The following is a 20,712-nucleotide window of genomic DNA, read 5'->3' on the forward strand; positions in this document are numbered from 1 at the left end:
AAATTTCCATCAAGGGGAGATCCTGGCACCAGTCACCCCAGCCTTTGACAGGTTCTAGGGGCCCTGTCATAAAAACTGGCACTTAACCGTTTCCTGGTTCACAAAAGAGAAATGGTTTGTGTGAATTAGAAAAAAAACCAAATGGCAATTCAGTTTGTCTGGAATATTAATTGGAATTTAGGGAATCTCATAAATTAAAATTAAGTCAATTTTAAAATAATTTTAGAAGTGGTATATATGTTAAAATTGGAAACTTGAGTGTAAATTATGAGATTCCTATTCATTTTTTAAAATATTCTGTTCTATCTGAATTTTGTGAATTATCTTGTATTCTCCCTAAAACAAAAGGGCTTAAGCCCCCCCTAAGCTTGACTCCCTATTTAGGGAAAGGGGGAAGCTTTAACCTTTCTTAACAACTTCCAAAGCTGCAACAGTTTGGGGATAGAATAAACTGAACAACTAAAAGAAGGAAGAAAGTTTACTTAGCCTTGCTAACCCTGTTTTATAATGCGCTGTAAATATAATTTAGGGAATTACGTATTCCCATCTTTGCTAGGAAATTAAGAGGGAATTACAGCTAAGACTGTTTGGCTATTGTTAACTAAATTATTTGGAATTATTGTCATCATGTTAAACCTGAAATTTGTAATTACTGTGTGAGGAACAAGAGGAAGGAGGTAAAAGCCTGACCAGTACACCTTCAAGTACCCTTTAACCCCTTCACAGAGTAGGGGAAGATATCAAACAGCACAGCCCACAGAAGCTGATAGGTGGGGTGAGCAATAGCAACTCAGCCCCTTCTCTGGGGTCTCTGTCAACTCCCTTTAATTTATAAGCTTACTAGTTTTCTTGAAATCGTCAGGGTAAGCAAGGTCATCAGCCCTGAGAAATGAGCTTGTATGGGATGTATAGTTCCCAAACAAGGAATGTGTTTACTAAAAATCTATAAGTTTGTTTAATGATTGGTCTTTGCACCAGGATGAGTTTAAACTTAAGAAGAAGAAAAACATGTTAAACAAAATCTCCTATGTGTGTGTCCTGATAATCTTTTAAAAATAATATATCTAGCTCTAAGCTGTGATTAGTAGAATTTGCTATGTAACTAATCTTTTGCGCTTTGAATTTAGGTATGACTGCCTGATGGATCATTAAGTTAGTAACCCATCATTAGAGAGAAATGCCATAAATTACTCAGAGGGATGCCTTCCTGAACTATCACAGGTGGACATCTTATCTGGGCAAGAGCTGGGAGGGCAGTCTTAACCTCAGCTCAAGGTCAGATCCTTCTGACTCACTTTCCCAGCTTTGTTTCCCACCTGATTATTCCCAAGTCTGGCTATGAGGTGGAATTGTTCCTGCATGATTGGTTGTCAGACAGATCTAAAGATGTTTAATCTTGTCATGTATAATCATGTCTTTCTTTTTCCTCATAGTAAATTTCTGTAATCAGATCAAGTAGTCAGTAGAAACTATGATCACAATACAAATATCTAAGGTCTTGCTGTTTTCAATCTGAAAATATGTAGTTGTTACATCCTAAATAATTAGGTAAATGACTAGATATATACCTGTATGAGATTAGGTCCCTAAATTGATACAGTCTATGGGACTTGTTATTCGATTGATTATTGAAATAAAATCTGAAACATCTTCAGTACGGCTCAGATCTTGTCACTTCTTGAACCTGCCTCAAAGAACCTTGGAGACCAAGCCACTCCACCCTAGGACCTTTGCTCAGAGAGCCAAACCCATTGCTCTCATCAGAGCTTTAGAATTGGGGAAAGGCCCTCCATTCCTTTGTGAAAAATGCTTAAGCCCCCCACCCATCCTGAAGCTCAGGACCTCCACGGAGGGTATGTCTCAAAGGTTTGACATAACTTGGATTTCTGACTAGACCTCCCCAGAAGGTGGGCCTTTGGAGCTACACTGATCTCTACCAGTGCTGTCTTCCTGCTTTGCCTGCCTCAGGGGTGAGTTTTTATCAATTCCTCTATTAACTACACTCAACATTGAAAGCTTCATCAACCCCAATCAGAATCCCCCACACTTTCCTGATGGGGGGCTGGCACAGGATTGAAAGGGAGAACATTGTTGTATAGAATTAATTGACTCTCAGACAAAAACCGGGTAAGGATCTATAGGAGTCCCCCATTCCTGGAAGGGTGAATTGATTTATAGATGTCTCCTCATGGATAATAGACAGGAAAAGAAGGAATGGGTATGCACTTGTTGATGGGAATAGGACCTTTCCTTTACTGGGAAAGCTTCCAAATAATTGGTCTGCACAGACCTGTCTATTACATGCATTAAATCAGGCCTTGAAATTATTAAAGAACCAGGAAAGAAATATCTATACAGAGTCAAGTTTTGCCTGAGGGGTAGCTCGTGTGCTTGGAGAGATATGGGAGGAAAGGGGTATGGTGAATAGTGAAGGAAAAGGGCTGGCTCACTATACCTCCTTACAGCAGGTATTGGAAAATCTGCACTTGCCTAAAGCTATAGTCTGGGTCAACGGACATAAAAGGGGGAACTTCTTTGAGGGTAGGGATAATGTCTGGCTGAGGGAGGTGAAAAGGGCTGGAAAACTTGAGCAAGAGATGATTGAACCAGTATTGGTTCTGGCTGCCATGTTCCCTCCTAACTTGAAGCCCTCCCTTCTGATGGAGAAGGAGGGAAAGAGAGCTTGGGAATTGGGAGGTCAGCAGGATGAGTGAGGGATGTGATTTCTCCCAGAGGGGAGGGAGATCATAAATGAGCCCATTTCGAGGCAGATACTGCAGCAGGTAGCCATTGGGATGTTCAGAATCTGTGTAACATGGGTTTGGCCAAGTATATCTGTCCTTGCCAGCAGGTAACTAACTGATGGCTGTGTTATTTGTCAAACGACAAATGACAATAGTCAGAGGCACCATGCAAAAGGAGGCTGGCCTCCAGGAATTGGACCATTTCAGAGCATACAGTTGGATTTCCAAGGTACCCCTGTAGGGAGACTGAGGTTTCTGTTGGTGATAGTGAACCATTTCATTTCCTAGGTGGAAAGTTTTCCTCTGGCTTAGACCACCACATCCCTGGTAAGCAAGGTTCTGCTGGAACAAATTATCCCTCTATACAGGTTGGTTGAACAGATTGATTCCAGCCAAGGTACTCATTTCACCCCTCGAGTCCTCCAATCCTTAATAAAAGCCTAGAGATTTCTTAGGAGTTACATACTCCTTCCTTGGGCAGAACAGAAAGGATGAATCGGGAGGTTGAGACATTCACAAAACTTGTGATGGAGACATAACTCCCTTGGACTAAGTGTTTACCACTAGCCCTCCTCCACAGCAGAACCAAACCTGTAGGGATATAGATCTATCTCCCTATGAACGCTTGTGTGGTCACTCTTATCCAGCAGGATTGTCCCAGCCTTTCCGGTGGGACATGAGGGAAAAATTCCTTAGAGAGTATGGATAGTCTTTGTCAAGTTATTTTATTTTCTCTATAGAAAAAAGGACTTATTGCCTAAATCCCTTCACTGGGGTTCCCAGTGCATAAATACCAATCTGGTGACTGGGTGCTCATCCCAAGGCAGACAAGCTGTCACCTGCTTGGGAGGGGCCGTTCCAGGTGTACCTTATGATAGACACTGCACTGAGAATCAAGGAGAAAAGTTAGACACCCCCCAAAGGTCAAAGAACCTGCTGACCAACCATTTGAATAGATCGTTGTCTCTGGTGATCCAGAGAATTTCAAGTTAACCATAAGGAAACAAAAGGTATTGATTATAACCCTTGATGAAAGAAAGAACAATTGTGATCTTGATTTCTTTCTTTGTAGGGGTTCTACTTCTCATTACGGCCCCTGGTATCTGACTTTGCTTACTTCCACAAGGATACAATCATTTCTTACTCTGCCAGAGAATCTAAAACAATAGGAATAGGAGCAGAGACCCCATGGCTCCCTAGCTCAAGCTTATTCTCTTCATTATCTCTTGTTTGACCCACTCCTCTTCTTCTAGGAATTCCTGGCAGGAGGAGGACATTAAGTTTGTTAGATTGGTGGAAACAATAGCACATGGCTTTAATTTAACAAAACTATTGGATCTGTAGAGGACCATGACAATCGGGAGGTGGCTTTGGGTGCCGATACCTTTAAGTCCAGCCTGGATCCTCAGGAATCGCTGAGGTACATAATGATATGGGATTCTGGACATAGGAGGAAAAACATCAGTGGCAGTTAAGAGTCAGTGAAGAGCAAATATTTCCTGAATCAAACTGGAGAGGGTACATGGCTGGGGAAAAGTGAGTATGATTGGACATATTTTTGTGAGAAGGATATGTCAAAGGAAGCAGGGGAAGATAACCATATATGGGGTTGGACAGACTCTTCTGGGAATTGGGACTTTTTATAGTTTGGACCCCCCAGAATGAGACAGCGGGCCCTGAAATGGACTGATATGAATGGGAAATAGATAGTGAACTACAGAACTGTACCTACAAAGAATTGTTGTGATACTCTTAGGGGGAACCTTTGAGACTGACTAGAGGACAATCTCTACTATTAAGCAACTATTTCCCCTGAAGAACAATCAGCTTTAAAAAAGACATTTTTGGATATGAGGATTGGCTACCTATACCCATTTACCCAAAAATTGGTCAGGAAGTTATTGTATTAGACTTGCGTGTCGGGAATTTTTCTTCTTGTCAAGGCAAGGAGGCTATTTAGGAGTAAGACTATATGATGATCTGAGTAGAGTCAAAAGGAGCATTGATACTTCCCTAACAAGCATGAAAGATGCAAATGGAGGGAGATACCTGGCCCTCGGAGAAGATAATGCAGATTTATGGCCCAGTCACATGGGCCCAAGATGGCAGTTGGAGCTACAGGACCCTGATTTATATGTTTAACAGGCTGATCAGACTTTAATCTATAGTAGATAGTATCACCAATCAGAACATGAGGGCCCTAGACCTATTAGCTGCTCATGCTACTCAGATCAGGGAAGTGGTGATCCAACACCAACTGGTCTTAGATTACCTCCTGGCAGAAGAAAGAGTGCTGTATGAAAATTGATGATAATGGGCAAGTAATACAAGATATAACTCAGAACATAAGAAAAATCACTCATGAGCCAGTCCAGATATGGAACCTTCCTTTTAACTTCTCCTGTATGTTCTGGTTTAGGGGTTCCTGGTGCAAACAAATACTGTAGTTCCTACTTATTGCTAATAGAGTAGAAATACTCCTTCCTGTATGCTCATCTTGCATGATGCAAATGCTCACCAGAATAGTACAAAGCTCAGTGCAAAAGATATTATATGTGTGTCTGGTAGTGGGGAAATCAAGATTATGATGATGAAAACTCAGAGACGGACTCCTCTAGAGACTGGATAGGACTGAACCTGAAGGTCATAAGGGCACTGGATGAGATGTATTAACAATGGTATGAGGAAACTCCAAAGACATGTTAATAGAATAGGGGGGATTGTGAGAGATGACTGGTGGTGCAGCTTCCTCAGGCCTGTTTCATTTCTAAAATGAAGTGGGATAGTAAGTGTCCATTATTTCTCTAAATCCACATCAGTAGAGGCAGTTCCTATTCACCCTTGTTTCCTGATACTATATGCATTAAGCTTCTAAATATAGGTATACATGTTTCTATTGGGTATTGCCACATTTAGATTCTTTGCCCTAAGTACCGAGTCAACAGGGAAATGGGTAAAAGTGTGGAAGGGGGTATTGGCTAAGGCTATAAAATTCTATTCTCCCACCCAGGGGGGTGCATACCCTGGCTGCCGCTGCTTGAGCAACAAGGGTTTGTGCCCTTTCTCATGAGAAAGAATAAAGACCTTTTCTGATTTCTGATTCAGACTGGATTTTCAATTTCGGTGGTCGCTGTCCCACACAGATGTGAAAGAGCATAAAGTGGTGCCCAGGGAAGCATGGGGAACATGGGGGGAAGTTATTTTTGAGCTCCCTGTTCTGTGTGTCTATTGAATATTCTCTTTTTGTAGAGTTCTGGAGGACAAGAGCTGGGGATCCACTCAAGGGCCCCCAGGCAGAGGCCTTGATAATGTTCCCTGGGTTGATGCATCTCATGATTACTTGAAGCAACTTTGGGTGAATCTGCTCAGAAATCTGGACTGGTATCTAGATTAATTGGATTGGGCATCTACTATGTTAATCATTCTTGATTTGGGTGGATTTGGGCTGAGTTGATCTAGGTAGGACCTGGAGTCCCCTGGACCATGGGCTGGGCTAATCTAGTCTGTTTCTTCTTTCATCTCCTGACCTGTGTTCTACCTTTTGTCAGACAGAAGCTGCTCTTCTTCCCATATCAACCCCTTGACCTTCTTCCATCCCTCCAATCCCTTCTGGAACCCTGGGGTCCAACGTCTGAGACCCCAAAGCGCCCAGCTAGGGAAGTGGACGTGGAAAGATGCCAGGCTAGGAGGCTGGGCTCACATTAGGTATCAATAAACCTTCCATAGCCAGTATTGCACCTGCCACAGCCCCGACATTGCAAAAAGTCTGTGATCTCCCGCTGGGCACCCCAACCCATCAATCTCTGCCCCGAAGTCAATACTCTATGCCAGAGGATTAGGTTCCCCAATCCGGACACCACCAGTCCTCTACACACCCCTCCTTCTTTACCTTCTGTCCCCTCAGGAGACCTCACTCCACCACAAATTCTCTTCCCGGTGGCTAGGATTTGGGGGAGAGGGTCCCTACTTGTCCTCTACCTTATTGCTTAAAAAAAAAGAGTTATTGCTGTGTGGGACTCGAAGACCCTTACCAATAATTCCAGAGCCTCAGAATGACTGTAGTAAAAAGGAAAGATTAGAAAATAAAAAGCTTTTAATTAAAAAAAAAGGAAAGTTTATTAACTTTATCAAGAAAGGACACTCTGAACACCAAAGGTATTGTCAACAGAGAAGCGCGCTTGTGTATGCAGCAAAGCAGATTATATAGACTCTAAGGCAAATAAATTCCTCCCCCGCACTTCTTCAACCCATCTGCAGGATCCTGGGAGATACAATGTATTTGCAGAAATCTACCTCGGCACAAAAACATGCTTCTCACAACGTGCCGCCCCGCCGGCGGCCAGGGGACGAGCCTTCCCTTTTGGTTCGGAGCCTAGAGGGAACGGGGCTTCATGGTCAGGGGGCTCCCGTGGCTATCAAAAACAGTTGATTTAGGGGGCTAGATACGAGGTATTTGGGCCTTGTGGAAAAAGAGGATTTTCCCAGCGAACACGTCACCCTGAGAGGACTCCGCCGTCTCGCTCACTGGCCGCTTGTGGCAGTACCGCCCATCCCCCCTGACCTCGGCGGCCCGAGCTCTGGTCCGAGAAGGTTCGGGAACGAGCATTTATTAAGCGACTACTGTGTGCCGGCACGAGGCTGAGGGCTTTGCACAACGGTCTCCCCCATGTGCCACGTGAGAGAGTATGTGACGCCCACAGCCCGGCCTTCCTCTCCAGAAGAGGGAACAGGATTTGGTCATCTGTTCTCCGGGAGGTCACCACAATTACACAAATTCCCGGATGTGTCCGCGTTCTTCGGGCCCCGCCTCTGCGTCATTTCCTGTTGCCCAGGCAGGTTCCTTTACATTTCTCGGCCTCACCTCCCCTCGCCCCACCCCCGAGTCCTGAAGCACGGAGGACGGCTTCTGCTGAGGCGGGTTCCCCCAACACCCGGGAGGACAGGGTGTGGGCGGAGCGCCCAAGGAGGGGCTCCGAGGCCGTAGACCTCGCACAGAACGCCCTCGTTTCACCAATCACAAAAGGGCACTGTTGAGCCCCGCGCGGGACTTCTGCGAGACGACCAATTAACTTTCAGGGAAGATCGGGCCGTTCTCATTGGTGGTAAAGCACACTCCAACGTGAGTGATGTCCGGTTCTTATCGACTCAATAAGATCTTGCGGTAGGAGGGAGGGACTACTATGGCGTAGACCAATCACAGCTCAGAAAAGGACATTTCTTAGAGATAATAGCCAACCAAGCAACAGAAAGGCCGGTGCCGTCGAGAAAAACCAATAAAGCCTCAAGCGCAGGGGGAGCCTCCTTGATTCTAACCAATGGGGAGCGGGAGGAGGGGCTCTTGCGGGAAGTGGCTGCGGAGTGAGTCGAGGCTTGCGGGAGGAGCCACGGATACGCGTCGACGTCGGGTGGCGTGGCTCCGTAGTCGGGAGGGCGTCCTGGCTCCCTCCCACGCCATGTGGCGGTGCCTGGGAGCCCTAGTGTCCGGGCTGGCCCAGAACGCCCGTCTGCGCACCAGGTGCGTCCCGGTCCAGGGTGGGCGGGGTGGTGGTGCCGGCTCGGCAATCCAGGGGTGAACTACGGGGCGGAGCGTGGGCCAAACCGCGAACCCGGGAGACGTTCTGCAGCCTTGACAGGCTGAGCTCTTGGGTCAGTGCTGCCCCCCTCCGGACTTCAGTGTTGTCACTAAAACGTCAGCCTGCATTTATTAAGCGCCTACTGTAAACTAAGCCCGATTATTCGGCACTACGAAGAGGCAAAGTGTCAATAAGGACGGTCCCTGCCCTCAAGGAGGCGGGACTGAGCCTGTGAGCGCCATACCTAAAAGGCGGCCCGCTGTCCTGGCCCGTTCCGGTTTGGAGGTAGAGGGCCGGCTTCTGCCCACGTGACCCTTGGCTAGGGACTTAACCTCCGGGCCTAAGTCTCCGTGTCTGTGAAATGGGCAAACTGAACCCTCCCCCCTCCTCCGGGACGGGAGCCAAGTGAGAGCTCTTAGAAGAACGCTCTGGAGCGGACAATCAGGGAGGGCTTCCGGGAGGAGCGGGCGCTGGAATCAGGAAGGCCTCAGCTGGAGGAAGTGAATTCCAGGCATGCCCCGGGGCTGGGCGGAGAATTTCCTGGAGGTGGAAGGAATGTCATTAACTGCCTAAACTGGCTGGAATGTGCAGTAGGAAGCGCAGGGGAGTCTGGGAATGAAGTCGGCCCGTGCGGGCGGCGGTGCGGGGGGAAGGACCGGGCTCTGAATTCTCTGCATTCTCCCGCCGGAGGCCTCGGCCCCTGGGGTGTCCCGGACCCCTCCCGCGGTGAAGTCCGTGCACCCCCCTCAGAAGCAGGTTTTTAAATAAATGTGATAACCTGAAGACGAAGGAAAGTCTAAATATATCGTTTTTAAAAGTTCACAGACCCCAAATTAAGAACCTAGACTAGATTGACGTCACTAGATGGAAAAGTCAGTAGAAATCATGTTAGAAAATCATGTTTTTGTGGAGGGGACTGAAATTTATCAGACCTGTGCCCTCAGGGTTTGGACCGATAGCAAGTGTTTAAAAAGCTCTTAGTGTGTGCTAAGGGCAGCGAGGAGATAGAGCGCTGGGCCTCGAGTTAGGGAGACTCGTCTTCCCGAGTTCAGACACTTGCTAACTGTGTGACCCTGGGCAAGCCCCTTCACCCTGTTTGCCTCAGTTATCTTATTTGGAGCTGGAGAAGGAAATGGCAAATCATCCCAGTGTCTAAAATGGATGAGGTTGGACTCCCCTCGATTCCGGGTCAGGGAGCCAAAAATGATGAGGTTCAGCACAAGGGCAGGGAGTTGTGGGAACCCCTTTCTGGCAGCGCAGGTCCTTCATAAATGAATTTATGAACCCGAAAAGTTAAACTGGCAAAAGAAGTTTATTATTAAAGATCTAGCAGAGAAAGTTTCTAACAGAGAAATCTTGAGAGAGGTGAATAAGGTCTTGTTAGGGAAATAGGTGAGAGAGATAAGAGGGAATAACGCTGAAAAGAGAATGTCTTTGGGATTGAGCTGAGGGAGGCTTGTTTTATGGGCAGTTCCGGGTGGGGGCTGGGAGCGGTTTGAGCTGGAATCAGAATAGAGAATCTTGGAATTCAGCGAGTGTCCCTGGACTCAACTCAATAGAATTAGATAGAAATCTCCATCTCCAGCTCAGACTAAGTAGGAGTGGTCCTGGACTCAACTAGTCCCACCCAGAAAACAGAATGAAACCACTTTATCTTGATTCCCTGGGGCAGGTCTCTCAGGGGAGAGCTTCTCTGAGGGAATTCCCAAACATTTCCCCCAAAGTCTGAGAGAGTGACAGTTTCAGGGCTCCCCTCGGCAAAATGGGGTCACAAAGAATTGGCCATGACTGAACAACCTACCAAAAAACCTGTCGAACACAGTAATAAGAACTGAAAATTACAAAGGAAGACAAGGAACTACAATATAGCAACTGTGTAGGAATAAACTAGATACATTGTAACCTCAGAGGGAAGGGACTAGCTCTGGAGGGGACAGAAGGTGGCATTTGAGCTGAGGCTTGAGGAAAGTCAGGAGACAGAAGTCCAGGTGAGGGGAGAGAGCATTCCAGACCCAGGGGTCACCGAAGCCAAAGGCTGAGAGCTGGGAAATGGAGTATTGGGTATAAGAAACAGCAAACACACAGTTTGACTTTTATGGAAATGTTTTGCATAATTTTGATGAGGTTTAGATTTAGGAACCAAAATGAAAATAGGATTTCTGGTGGTCAGGGAGTTAAATGATAAGGTCTAGTGGCATGTTCAGGGTTCAGGGTAGGTTTAGCTCCCCTGCAACCCCTAGGGATTTGGAGCAAGGGTAGGGAGTTTGGGGGACTCCCTTCTGGCAGCGCAGAGGTTCTCTGTAAAGAAATTTACAGACCCCAAAACCTAGATTGATAAGAGAAGTTTATTATAGGAACTGGAAGTAAAGTTAGAAATCCTGACAGAGAGGCATAAAGTCTGGTTAGGGAAATAGGTGAGGATAAGGAGAGGATAACACTGGAAAAGAATATTAGTCCTGTGGACAGATCTATGGAAAATGGAGTTTTGCCCTGAGAATGCAGTTGTCAGTGGACAGAAGGTCCTGGCAGAAAAGGGAGCTGCCAAGGTCCATCTGCAAAGACCTTAGTTGATGGAAGCTCATTATATTGCTTGCCTTGGTGGGGATTGGGAAACTTGAGCAGATCAGAACCAGTAGGGACTGGAAGAGCCCAAGCAAGTCAGAATGGGGACTGGGACAACCGGAGCAGATCAGAATCAGTCGGGGCTGGGACAAGCCCAGATCTCCTATTGGAATTCAAAGGGATGCTATTGACCAGGATTTGTGAATCAAAGATCCTGGCATCCGGGACTGATAATGTGTGAGCTAGGAGGGGCTGAGAATCTGAAAGGAATCACAGATCAATAGGAAATATAGTTTCTTAAAGGGACCACAACCCGCTTCAATTTCACATGTGCCTTCTTGATGGGGGATGAAGGTAGGGAGCAAAGGAGAGAATTTAGAACTCAAGGTTTTAAAAACATGTAGAAAAAAGTTGGTTTACTTGTAACCAAGGAAAATAAAAACATTAAATAAAATTTTAAAATAGGAGGAAAAAAAAGAAAAAGCAAATAAAGCCAGTGGGACAGTAAAGATAAGAAAACTGGAAAAGTAGAAAGGGAGCAGGCTGTGAAGAGCTTTAAAGGTCAAACAGAGCTAAGTGTCTTTGTGTTATTGCTATCTTAATTGAGCCTCCCTTGTACAGCAGGTGCTGTTATCCCTTCTTCGGATGATCCTCAGGCTAAGAAAAGTTATGTTCCTCAGGCTTTCACTGGGAGGAAGAGCTCCTTCTGGAGCCTCTAAGCCTTTACCACACTGCCACCCAGTGGCTTGAGGTAGAATCACAGAATTTGAGAGTTGGAAGGGACTGGAGCAGCCATCTGGGGAATCGGGTCAGCCAGTATTTTTCAACATCTGTTGCGTGTCAGGTGCAACTGGTAGCACAGTGGGTAGTGCGTTGGGCTCAGCATCAGGAAAGCTCATCTTCCTGAATTCAAATCTGGCCTCAGACACTAGCTGTGTGATCCTGGGGGAGTCACTTCCTCCTGTCTACCTCAGTTTCCTTATCTGTAAAATGAAGTGAAGAAGGAAATGGTCAACACTGTAGTACCTCTGCCAAGAAAACCCCAGATGGGGTCGTGAGGAGCCAGACATAGCTGGAAACAATGAACATCATCAGACTTGTGCTTTCGGGAGATCCCTTTGGACTGAATGAAGGATGGACTGGCGTGGGGAGAGCCTTGAGGCAGTGATCCAGACATGGGGCAATAAGGCTCCCAGGGTGTCTGTGTCAGAGGAGGAAGAGGGTGCACTCAGAAGATATTACAGCGAGATGGCTGGGAAACACCTCAGCCCACCACACTCCCAACTGTGACCTAAACTGGGTAGGAATGTAATTGAGAAGTATTTATAAAAATAAGTACAAATAACATAAAACGTAGATGCTGGGGTTTTCTAAGTCAGTACTACGTGGCCTGCAGGGATCTTTCGTTTCTGTTTGGCGAGCCCACCCATCGTCCTCCCGCCGCGCTCCTCCCTGACCCCTCTTCTCTCTTCCCTGCCCAGCTTGTCAAAGCGCTATTTGTGCAGACCTGCCTCTGGCGGCCGAGCCACCATCTTTGCCTTGTCTTCTGGCCAGGGCAAGTGTGGTGTGGCGGTCATCCGCATCAGTGGTCCGGCCAGCGGCCCCGCTCTTCTGGGACTCATGGCCTCGAAGGCCCTTCCACAGCCCCGCGTGGCGACGCTTCGTCTGCTGCAGGACCCTGGCTCTTGTGAGCCCTTGGACAGGGGCCTCATTCTCTGGTTCCCAGGTAAGGGGGGGGGCACCTCCCTGCCAGCCCTTCATCTTCTCTAGCCTTTTGGGACAACACCCTCAGGAGTCACGATTCTCCAAACAAGTTCACAGCTCCAGGACTCTGGCTCCAAGTCTGTCACAGCCGAGGAGCACGTGGTTCTGAGGCCCGAAGGGGGCCGGGCTCCAGGCCAGGGTGTCTGAGCCTGTGGGGGAAGGGGTGGCAGTGCTCAGAGACCCCAAGCTCGGGCTCCAGCAGCTCCTGACTCTGATTCCAGCTTGTCTGCGGCAAAGCTCTTCCTTTCCTTCTCCCCAGCAGCGGGAATTGGTCCTGAGGTATCCTCAGCAGTCCCCCTTCAGGGAAGTGAGGCGAGGGTGCAGCTAAGGCTGGGATACTTGGGGGGGGGCGGTGGAAGGAGGGCTCCCTTCCCCCGTACAGAGTCAGCATGGTGAAGAGGTCGCCCTCATTTCGTCTGTGGTCAGGGCTCTGCTTGGGCAGCATTCCCCTCCCAGCCATGGCTTCCTCGCCTCCTTTCCAGGACCCCACAGCTTTACTGGAGAGGACTGTGCCGAGTTCCATGTCCACGGCGGGCCAGCTGTTGTGAGTGCTGTGCTGGGGGCACTGGGTGAGTTTTCCCCCTTTCCTGGGATGCTCTGGGGGCTTCCAGGTCTCTTGGGGGGAGCCAGGCTCTGAGCAGATGTTCCCTGGCAGGCAGGCAGCATCCCAGACCTGCGGCCAGCTGAGGCCGGAGAGTTCACCAAGCGAGCTTTCCAGAATGGGAAACTGAGCTTGACGGAAGTAGAGGGGCTGGGGGACCTGATCCACGCCGAGACCGAGGCCCAGCGACGCCAGGCCCTCCGGCAGCTCCAGGGGGAGCTGGGACAGCTCTGCCAAGGCTGGGGAGAGACCCTGACCACGGCAAGTGAGACTCCAGGGCCCTTGTCCCCATCCTTCCTTGTTTCTTCCCCTTTGTCTCCTCCTCCCCCCTCCCTCCTTCTTGCTGTCTCTTCTTCCCTTCCCTCTCCCTTCTCCCCCTCGTCTCCTCTAGTGGACACCATGTGGTTCTGAGGCCCTTGGTGTCTAGGGGTCCCCAGTGTGTGTCGAGGGGCCTGGGGTCTCTGCAGCCTGAGCTCTCCTGACCGTTTCCGGTGACCCGGACTGGGTGGCCGTCTCAGCTGGAAGGCGAGGAGTCTCATGTTCCCTCCCCACCTGCGCAGGCCCTGGCCCACCTGGAGGCTTACATTGATTTCAGTGAGGATGACAACATTGAAGAAGGCGCGCTGCAGAGGGGTGAGGCCATGGTTCATTCTCCCCTCCCTGACCCGCCCTGGCCCCACCGGGTACTCCCCGCTCCCTCCTCGTTCCCTCCCCACCCCGCTTGACCCCTGCCCTCCCTGGCCAGCCCCGGCCCCTTTCATTTAGCTGGAGTATTTGTGGCTCTTCTCCCTGTCCCTGCAGTGGACGGTGCTGTGCGGGGCCTCCGGGAAGCCCTCCTGGCCCACCTGCAAGACGCCCGAAGGGGACAGCGGCTCCGCTCGGGGGCCCACGTGGTCATTGCTGGCCCAGCCAATGCAGGCAAGAGCAGCCTCATCAACCTGCTGAGTGAGTGGGTGGCGGGAGGCCTGTGGGGGTCAGGGCGCTGTGGGGGGAGGTTCTGGGGGAGGAGGGAGGAGACTGGGGGAGGAGGGAGGTATGGGGGAGAAGCTCTGGGGGGGATATTCCCAGACCAAGATCCAGCAGGGCCCGACCGTGGCCTGGACGTCCAGGGTCACCGATGGTGCAGAGGTGGACCCCCGGCTTCTGGGAGGGGCTGTTTTCTTCAGGCTGCTCCTAGTCTTATGAGGAGGGGGAGAGCGGGGACCCGCCTGGGGGAGGGAGAGGTTTCAGGAGGATCCGGCTTCTTGAGGGGGCCACCAGGGGGCAGCAGGGCCCAGCCTCGGACCAGGGGGCTCTCTTGTGATGGGACCTTGGGCTCTGGGCTGGGCTGGGCTGGGCCACGAGGCTCTGGAGCTGACGGGCTCCCTTGTTCCCCGAGGTCGGAGGCCTGTCGCCATTGTGTCCCCCGAGCCGGGCACCACTCGGGACGTGGTGGAGTCAGCCGTGGACATCGGGGGCTTCCCAGCCTTGCTGAGTGACACGGCGGGGCTGCGGGACAGCCCTGACCTAGTGGAGCAGGAGGGTGTCCGGCGGGCTCAGGATAGGTGAGGGCCTGGGGAGCTGCAGGCCGGCCGGGCATGGGGGACATGGGAGGTCCTGACTCGGCCATGGGTGGGAGCAGCAGGGCCTTGGAGGAGAGCGTCCATGCTCCTGCCAGGCTGGCCACCCCCAGGTCTCGGGCCTGGGATAGCCTGGGCGAGGGTCGGGGTGGGGAGGGCTCTCCGGCTTCTGCTCCATTCTCTCTCATCTGTGAGAGAGTTCCTTTGCTTCGAGGTTTGTGGGACCAGCAGGTCGCCTTCCCCTGTGCACCCTGGGCATTCCCAGGACTGCACTCTCCATTTTGTAGCCTGGAGGCCAGCGTTCAGAGAGGGAAGGGGTCTGTCCAGCTGATCCGCAGCCGGGTGGGGGGAGCCTGGCGCTCCGGGGCCTCGGTGACTCGGCCGCTCCTGCTTCCCTCCTGTCCCCCAGGCTGGCTCAAGCCGACATCGTGCTGGCCCTCCTCGATGCCACAGACTTGGCCTCAGCCTCCAGCCGCCGCTTCCTGGAGACAGTGGTGACTCCTGGGGGACCCTCCCCCCCCAACCGCCGCATCCTGCTGGTGCTCAACAAGGCTGACCTGCTGCCAGAGGGGATGCAGCTCAGGGGGCCTGACCTGCCCCCCCACCTCCTGCTGTCCTGCAAGACAGAAGCCGGCCTGGAGGCTGTGCTGGCCTCCCTGAAGAGGGAGCTGGCTGCCGTGTGAGGACCACCCTCCTGCCTCTGACCTCTGCCCTCAAATCCCCCATCTAGCTGCTTAACTGCCAGGGTCTGACTCTCCCTCCGGATTGAGTGCCCTTTCCTCTCTACCCTACTTTTTTTTGACCACGTGGCCTCCTAGTGTTTACTCTTGACCTCTGACCTTCCCACCTCTGACTGACTATCTTTGGCCTTTAGTCTCATTTCCTCTCACCTTGGGGGACCGGGGCGGGGGGGGGGGGGGGGGGGGGGGAGGGGGGGGCGGGGGGGGCTGAGGGCTGGGGTTCACCCTTCCCAAGCTATTCCTGGGGGAATTTGGTTGGGAGGTTGGGATCAGAAGCTGGGCGCCCTGGGGGATCAGTTCCTCCATAGTCATGGTCATCCCTTTCAGGTGCGGTGACCCAAGTGTCGGGCCGCCAATCCTGACTCGGGCCCGCCACCGCCACCACCTGCAGAACTGCTGTGAGGCCCTGGGTCGTTATGAGCAAAGCAAGGGCCAGGACCTGGCCCTAGCTGCTGAGGAGTTGAGGGCAGCGCGCAAGCACCTGGGCCACCTCACCGGGCATGTGGGGGCCGATGACATCCTGGATGTCATCTTTCGGGACTTCTGCATTGGCAAGTGAGGACCGGAGGACTACGTTTGGGCCCCAGCGCCGAGGGGGCAAGGTCACAGGCGGGACCACGGAACATCAGGGAGGCTCCTCAGGTTGTTCTCGGGTCTGGAGCTCTCTGTTTGTCGACAGCCGCCCCAGCCACACCAGCCCTGTCCCCCAGTCTGAGGCCTGGGCCCGCCTGGGCCCGCCTTCTCCCTGTTAGGCGCCCATGGTGCCTTGGGAGAGGGAGGAGGAGAGACAGGGGATTTCAGTTGGACACAAGCTCCTTCACGAGACTGAAGGAAGTGGCTTGGGCCTTTGAGGCCCTGCTTGGGCAGGGGAAAGGGCACTGCCTGATAGTAAACAGGTTTTCTAAAAATAAATTGAATTGCTATCTTTTTGTCCTACATCCCCTGTGTTTCACAGTATTTCTGTCTCCTAACTCCCAGAATGCCATCCCTTAGATAGCCCCTGGCATTCCATGCCCATGGCCTTTCCTTGTCTGGGCCAGTCTCCATCAGACAAAGAGCCCTTTGAGAAGGAGGAACATGGAAAGGGAAGGAAAATGAAATCCTGGACCTCAGGGAGCCTCTGGCCTATCCTCGGGCCCGTTCTTTGTTCATCATTAAGGGTTCTTTTCCTGGACTGGGTGAGCTCATCTGGGGCCTGGCTTCCTGCTGGAAACAGGAGGACGCCACCCAACCGAGCACCTTTCCTCCGGCAGGCGTTCATAGCCTTTTTAATTTCTTGGGCCCCTTTGCCAATCTGGGGAAGCCTTTGGACCTCTTCTTAGAATCATGTTAAATGTGTAAAATAGAGGGGGAGAGAGAAGAGAAGGGAATCTACATTTATGTCGCTCCTACTGTGTACCAGTGCCACAAATATCTCATTTGATCTTCACAACAGCCCTGCAAGGTAGATGCTGTTATCCCGTTTTACAGTTGGGGAAACTGAGACAGAGGCTAAATGACTTGCCCAGCATCACACGGCAAGTAAGTATCTGAGGCCAGATTTAAATACATAGATTAATATTTTGAAATGAATGTTGATCAATAACCGTTAAAAAAAAATACATGGGATTACCAAAGAAGCAAATTATATTGAAAGTCATCAAATTATTTTAAGAAGAAAAAAAGATTCAAAGACTCCAGGTTAAGGACCTCTATTTAGAATCAGAGCATCTGGGTTGGAAGGGATAGCAGAAACATTGCACCGGAGCAGAATTCCTGTCCTTACAGCACCAATGAGGGAATGAATGGGAAGCATTAAAGTGCTGACTGTGTGCCCCACAAGCCCTCTGAGAAGCCTGAAGACATCCAAGGAAGTGGAGAAACCCACTGGCCCCTGAAGGAGCCTTTACTACCTTGGATAGTTCTGTTTTAGGAAGTTCCCGGCTCCAGATGCAGCGGCTCTGGGCCAAGCCCCGCTAAGAATCCTTTCCATCTGGGACTCCCTATCTCCTCCAGGATCAAATATAAAATCCTCTGGCACATAGAGTCCTTCGGGACTCCACCCCCACACCTTTCTGGCATTCTGAAAGCTCCCTTCCCTCCCCATACAGTAAGTACTCTGCCACAATGACGCTAGTCTCCTTGCTTTTTCCTAGAGCAGCACACCCCATTTCCCTGGCTGTCCCCAGTGACCAGAACCCTCTTCCTCCTCATCTCCATCTCTGGCTTCCTTTACATCCCAGTTAACATGCCATGCTCTAAAGGAAGCTCTCCCCAAAACCTCTTTAATTCTAATGCCTTTCCTCTGTTGGTTATTTCTTCCTCCTCTTTTTTTCTCCTCTTCTTTCCTTTCTTCTCTTTTTTCTCTTCTCTTCCTCCTCTTCTTCTTTCCCTCCTCTTCTTCCTCCTTTTCCTCTTCCTCTTTCTCCTCCTCACTCTCCTTTCTCCTTTCCCCCCTCCTTCATCCTTTTCCTTCTCCTGAGTATAGATTTGAACTGCTCCCCAGGCCCAGGCTGTACCCACTACACCACCTGGCTGCCCCTCTCATTTATCTTCTTCACCTCCTTTGCACACATTTGTTTGCCTGTTGCCAGTAAAGCTCCCCGAAGGCCGTTTGCCTCTATCCCCAGTGCCCAGGACAGTGCCTGTTACTTCCCAAATGGCAGCCCTTTGGAGAGCTGACTCTTCCCCTCTTCTAAGCCTTCAGTCAGGCTTCCTGCAGCGCGCTCCCCCCATGGCGGCACCCCTTGGGGGCCAAAGCCTGCATATGTCCTGCTTGGCCCGGGAGCAGTGGCTGCCGGTCGTAGGGAGGCAGATGCGGAGAACAGTAAGGGATCATCCCCAGTGTAGGGAGCATGGCGGCTTCCTTCCATGGGATGCCTCCGGCAGGAATTATCTGAAGCCAGCTCGGAGGTTCTGGGAAATGAGAAGTAACTACTGATAATTAGAGAGATCAGAAGGTCTAAGCCCCTCATTCTTACTGAGGAAGAAATTGGGGTCCAGGCCTGGCAGAGATATCAAAAGCAGTATTTCAATCCAGCTTCCCTGACTGGAGCCACACTGTCCCCCAAGAAACGACTGCTTTAAAAAGGGGGGCCATTAAGTACAAGGGCAGGCTTAAAGACCAGCTGGATCCCTGATCAGTGAATTGAGCCTTCCCGGTCAGGGGCAGGGAGCAAATCTTCCCTTTTGTGCTCCCCTAGGAAGAGCAGTCACTGAAGAGTGAATACTCTGTGAGGAATGGGGGGAGGGGACCGGGCGGGGATGAAGGCTGAGCTCATGTTGGCTTCAGGCAGAAGTGGGGGAACCTCAGACAGATTGGGTTCAGCCCAGGAGTCTCCTGTTCCATTTGGGTCACGGGGCTCAGGACCTTCAGAGGAAATGGGTTGATTCTCTGAAAAGTAGGGCCTCCTCAGGAGCCCCCAGCTTCCTTTCCCCTTCAGCATTCCCAAGCCTTTATGGGGAAGGGTGCTGGGGGCTCCTGGGGAGGGCCAGGTCAAAGGAGCTTGGCCAGCTTTCCGTTTTTTCCCAAGAATCCTGAGGCCCCGTCGGAAACTGCCCCTCCTTGTTATTTATAGAGGGGGTAGGAAATCCCCCAGCAGCCTGGTGAGGTCCCTGCTACGGGAGCTGGGCCAGGGCAGAGGGTAGGGGGTGGGAGCTGAGGGCCGAGGAGACCGCAGCAAGAATGTCGTGTGCGCTGTGTGCGTGCAAGCCTGGGCCTGGGGGGAGGGGGCTGGGGGGGGTCGATAAATAATCTTCAGAGCAACTTGCTGTCGTGGGAACAAGAGAAGCCTTTATTCAGAAATGAAGCTGTAACTAGAGATAAACTAAAATGTTAAAGATTTTGACAACATAAAGTTCCCATCTCCCTTCTGTGTTACAGGAGACCCTATTGGGGGGCTAGGGAGGGTGCAGGGCCATTGGACTACGTGGGGGTGCTGTCCAAGGCCAGCAGGGACATTGCAAGGTCAGGCTTTGGGGTGGGAGGGGTACTGAGGGCTCCCCCAAGGTATCCGGAGCTAAGAGGGGCAGTCTATGAAATGGGAACTGCTGAAGAGGACGGGTCTTGGGGGTCTTGAGCAGTCAGGGCAGTAGGAACACTCAAAGTGCCTTATTCATTTTGAGAGAGAAAAGGTCCCTAAATCAGGGCCTTTGTGACGGAAGAAAAGAGTTTCTCTAATAACTGAGACCCCAGACCCCAAGTTCTGGACTCAGACTTCCAGGAATGAAGTGGGCAAATGTCACTGGCAGCTCCAGAATGCTGCACTCCTGGGGAATCATCCCCCAGGGGGAGCTGTGCGGATGCTAAAAACTGGAGCAATTACATCCAACATTAGGTTGTCAAATGTCAGCGGGGAAGGAACTTGGAGTATGAAGTGTGGGTTTTACTATGAACAGTAGTAGGTCTTAAAATTAGAATGACCTTGGATCTAGAATGGAAAAGTTTGGAAGGACCTCAGAACATGGAATATTTGAAAGGGGAAAGCACCTTAGGTCCTGGAATAGAAAGCCAGAACAGTCAGAGAGGGAGGGATCTGAGAAGCTACAATGGGAGAGCTGGAAAGGATTTAAGAACCTGAAAAGAAGGGACCATAGAACCCAGAAGGTCAGATCTGAGGCTGCTAAGATGTTTGAACATTAGGCATCAGAGCTAGGAGGGAGCTTAGAATGTAGGATGGCTGAGCTGGAAGAGATCCTTTCTCTTATAGAAGACCCAGAGGCAGGGAGGGAGGCAAGGGGATTCGTGTAAAGGGTCCCATGTTGAATAAATGATTTAAAGTAGAACCCAGATCTCTTAAGTGCTTCAATAAGTTCTGCCTCCCAGAAATGACTCATTGGTTCCTATCCTAAGACTGTCATCTTCCTGCCCTTTGGTTAGCCCCAGTCCCAACCAGAACACGGGGGGGTAGGGGGGAGAGAGAAGTGGGAAGTGTGCCCCCCCTTATGGATCAGGGATAGTCCCAGACCCTAGGATCCCTTCCAAAACTGGCTCCCAGGTCATGGAAACCTTGTCACTTTGATCATAATTACTACTGGGGACTGTTCGAGGCTCTCCTTGCCTCCCCTAGGGTGAGTAGTCAGAGGGGAAAGCATGGGGTCTCTCCCCTCCTCCCTTTTACTCTGTGCCCCAGCAGGCCCCCAGCCAGGCCCAGTGCATCCTCAAGAGGCAGGCGTCTCTCCGCCAGACTT

General features: G+C 50.8%; 1 protein-coding gene across 1 annotated transcript; it reads left to right on the plus strand.

Annotated features, from left to right (window-relative positions):
- The first annotated feature begins 7,470 nt into the window (after positions 1-7,470).
- GTPBP3 (GTP binding protein 3, mitochondrial) lies at positions 7,471-16,481 on the plus strand. Its single transcript, XM_031948004.1, has 9 exons — positions 7,471-8,259; positions 12,361-12,605; positions 13,126-13,212; positions 13,303-13,505; positions 13,805-13,877; positions 14,046-14,189; positions 14,623-14,788; positions 15,213-15,482; positions 15,871-16,481. The coding sequence occupies exons 1-9, from the start codon at positions 8,060-8,062 to the stop codon at positions 16,100-16,102; spliced, it is 1,620 nt and encodes a 539-aa protein (XP_031803864.1). The 5' UTR covers positions 7,471-8,059; the 3' UTR covers positions 16,103-16,481.
- The last annotated feature ends 4,231 nt before the right edge of the window (positions 16,482-20,712 follow it).

The sequence above is a fragment of the Sarcophilus harrisii genome, chromosome 1 (assembly GCF_902635505.1).
Source record: "Sarcophilus harrisii chromosome 1, mSarHar1.11, whole genome shotgun sequence".
NCBI lineage: Eukaryota > Metazoa > Chordata > Mammalia > Dasyuromorphia > Dasyuridae > Sarcophilus > Sarcophilus harrisii.

Coding starts and splice junctions, on each gene's coding strand:
- GTPBP3 (XM_031948004.1), top strand. CDS start 8,060: ATGGGGAGCGGGAGGAGGGGCTCTTGCGGGAAGTGGCTGCGGAGTGAG. Junction 13,506..13,804: donor GGGGAGAGACCCTGACCACG/GCAAGTGAGACT, acceptor CCACCTGCGCAG/GCCCTGGCCCACCTGGAGGC. Junction 13,878..14,045: donor AGAAGGCGCGCTGCAGAGGG/GTGAGGCCATGG, acceptor CTGTCCCTGCAG/TGGACGGTGCTGTGCGGGGC.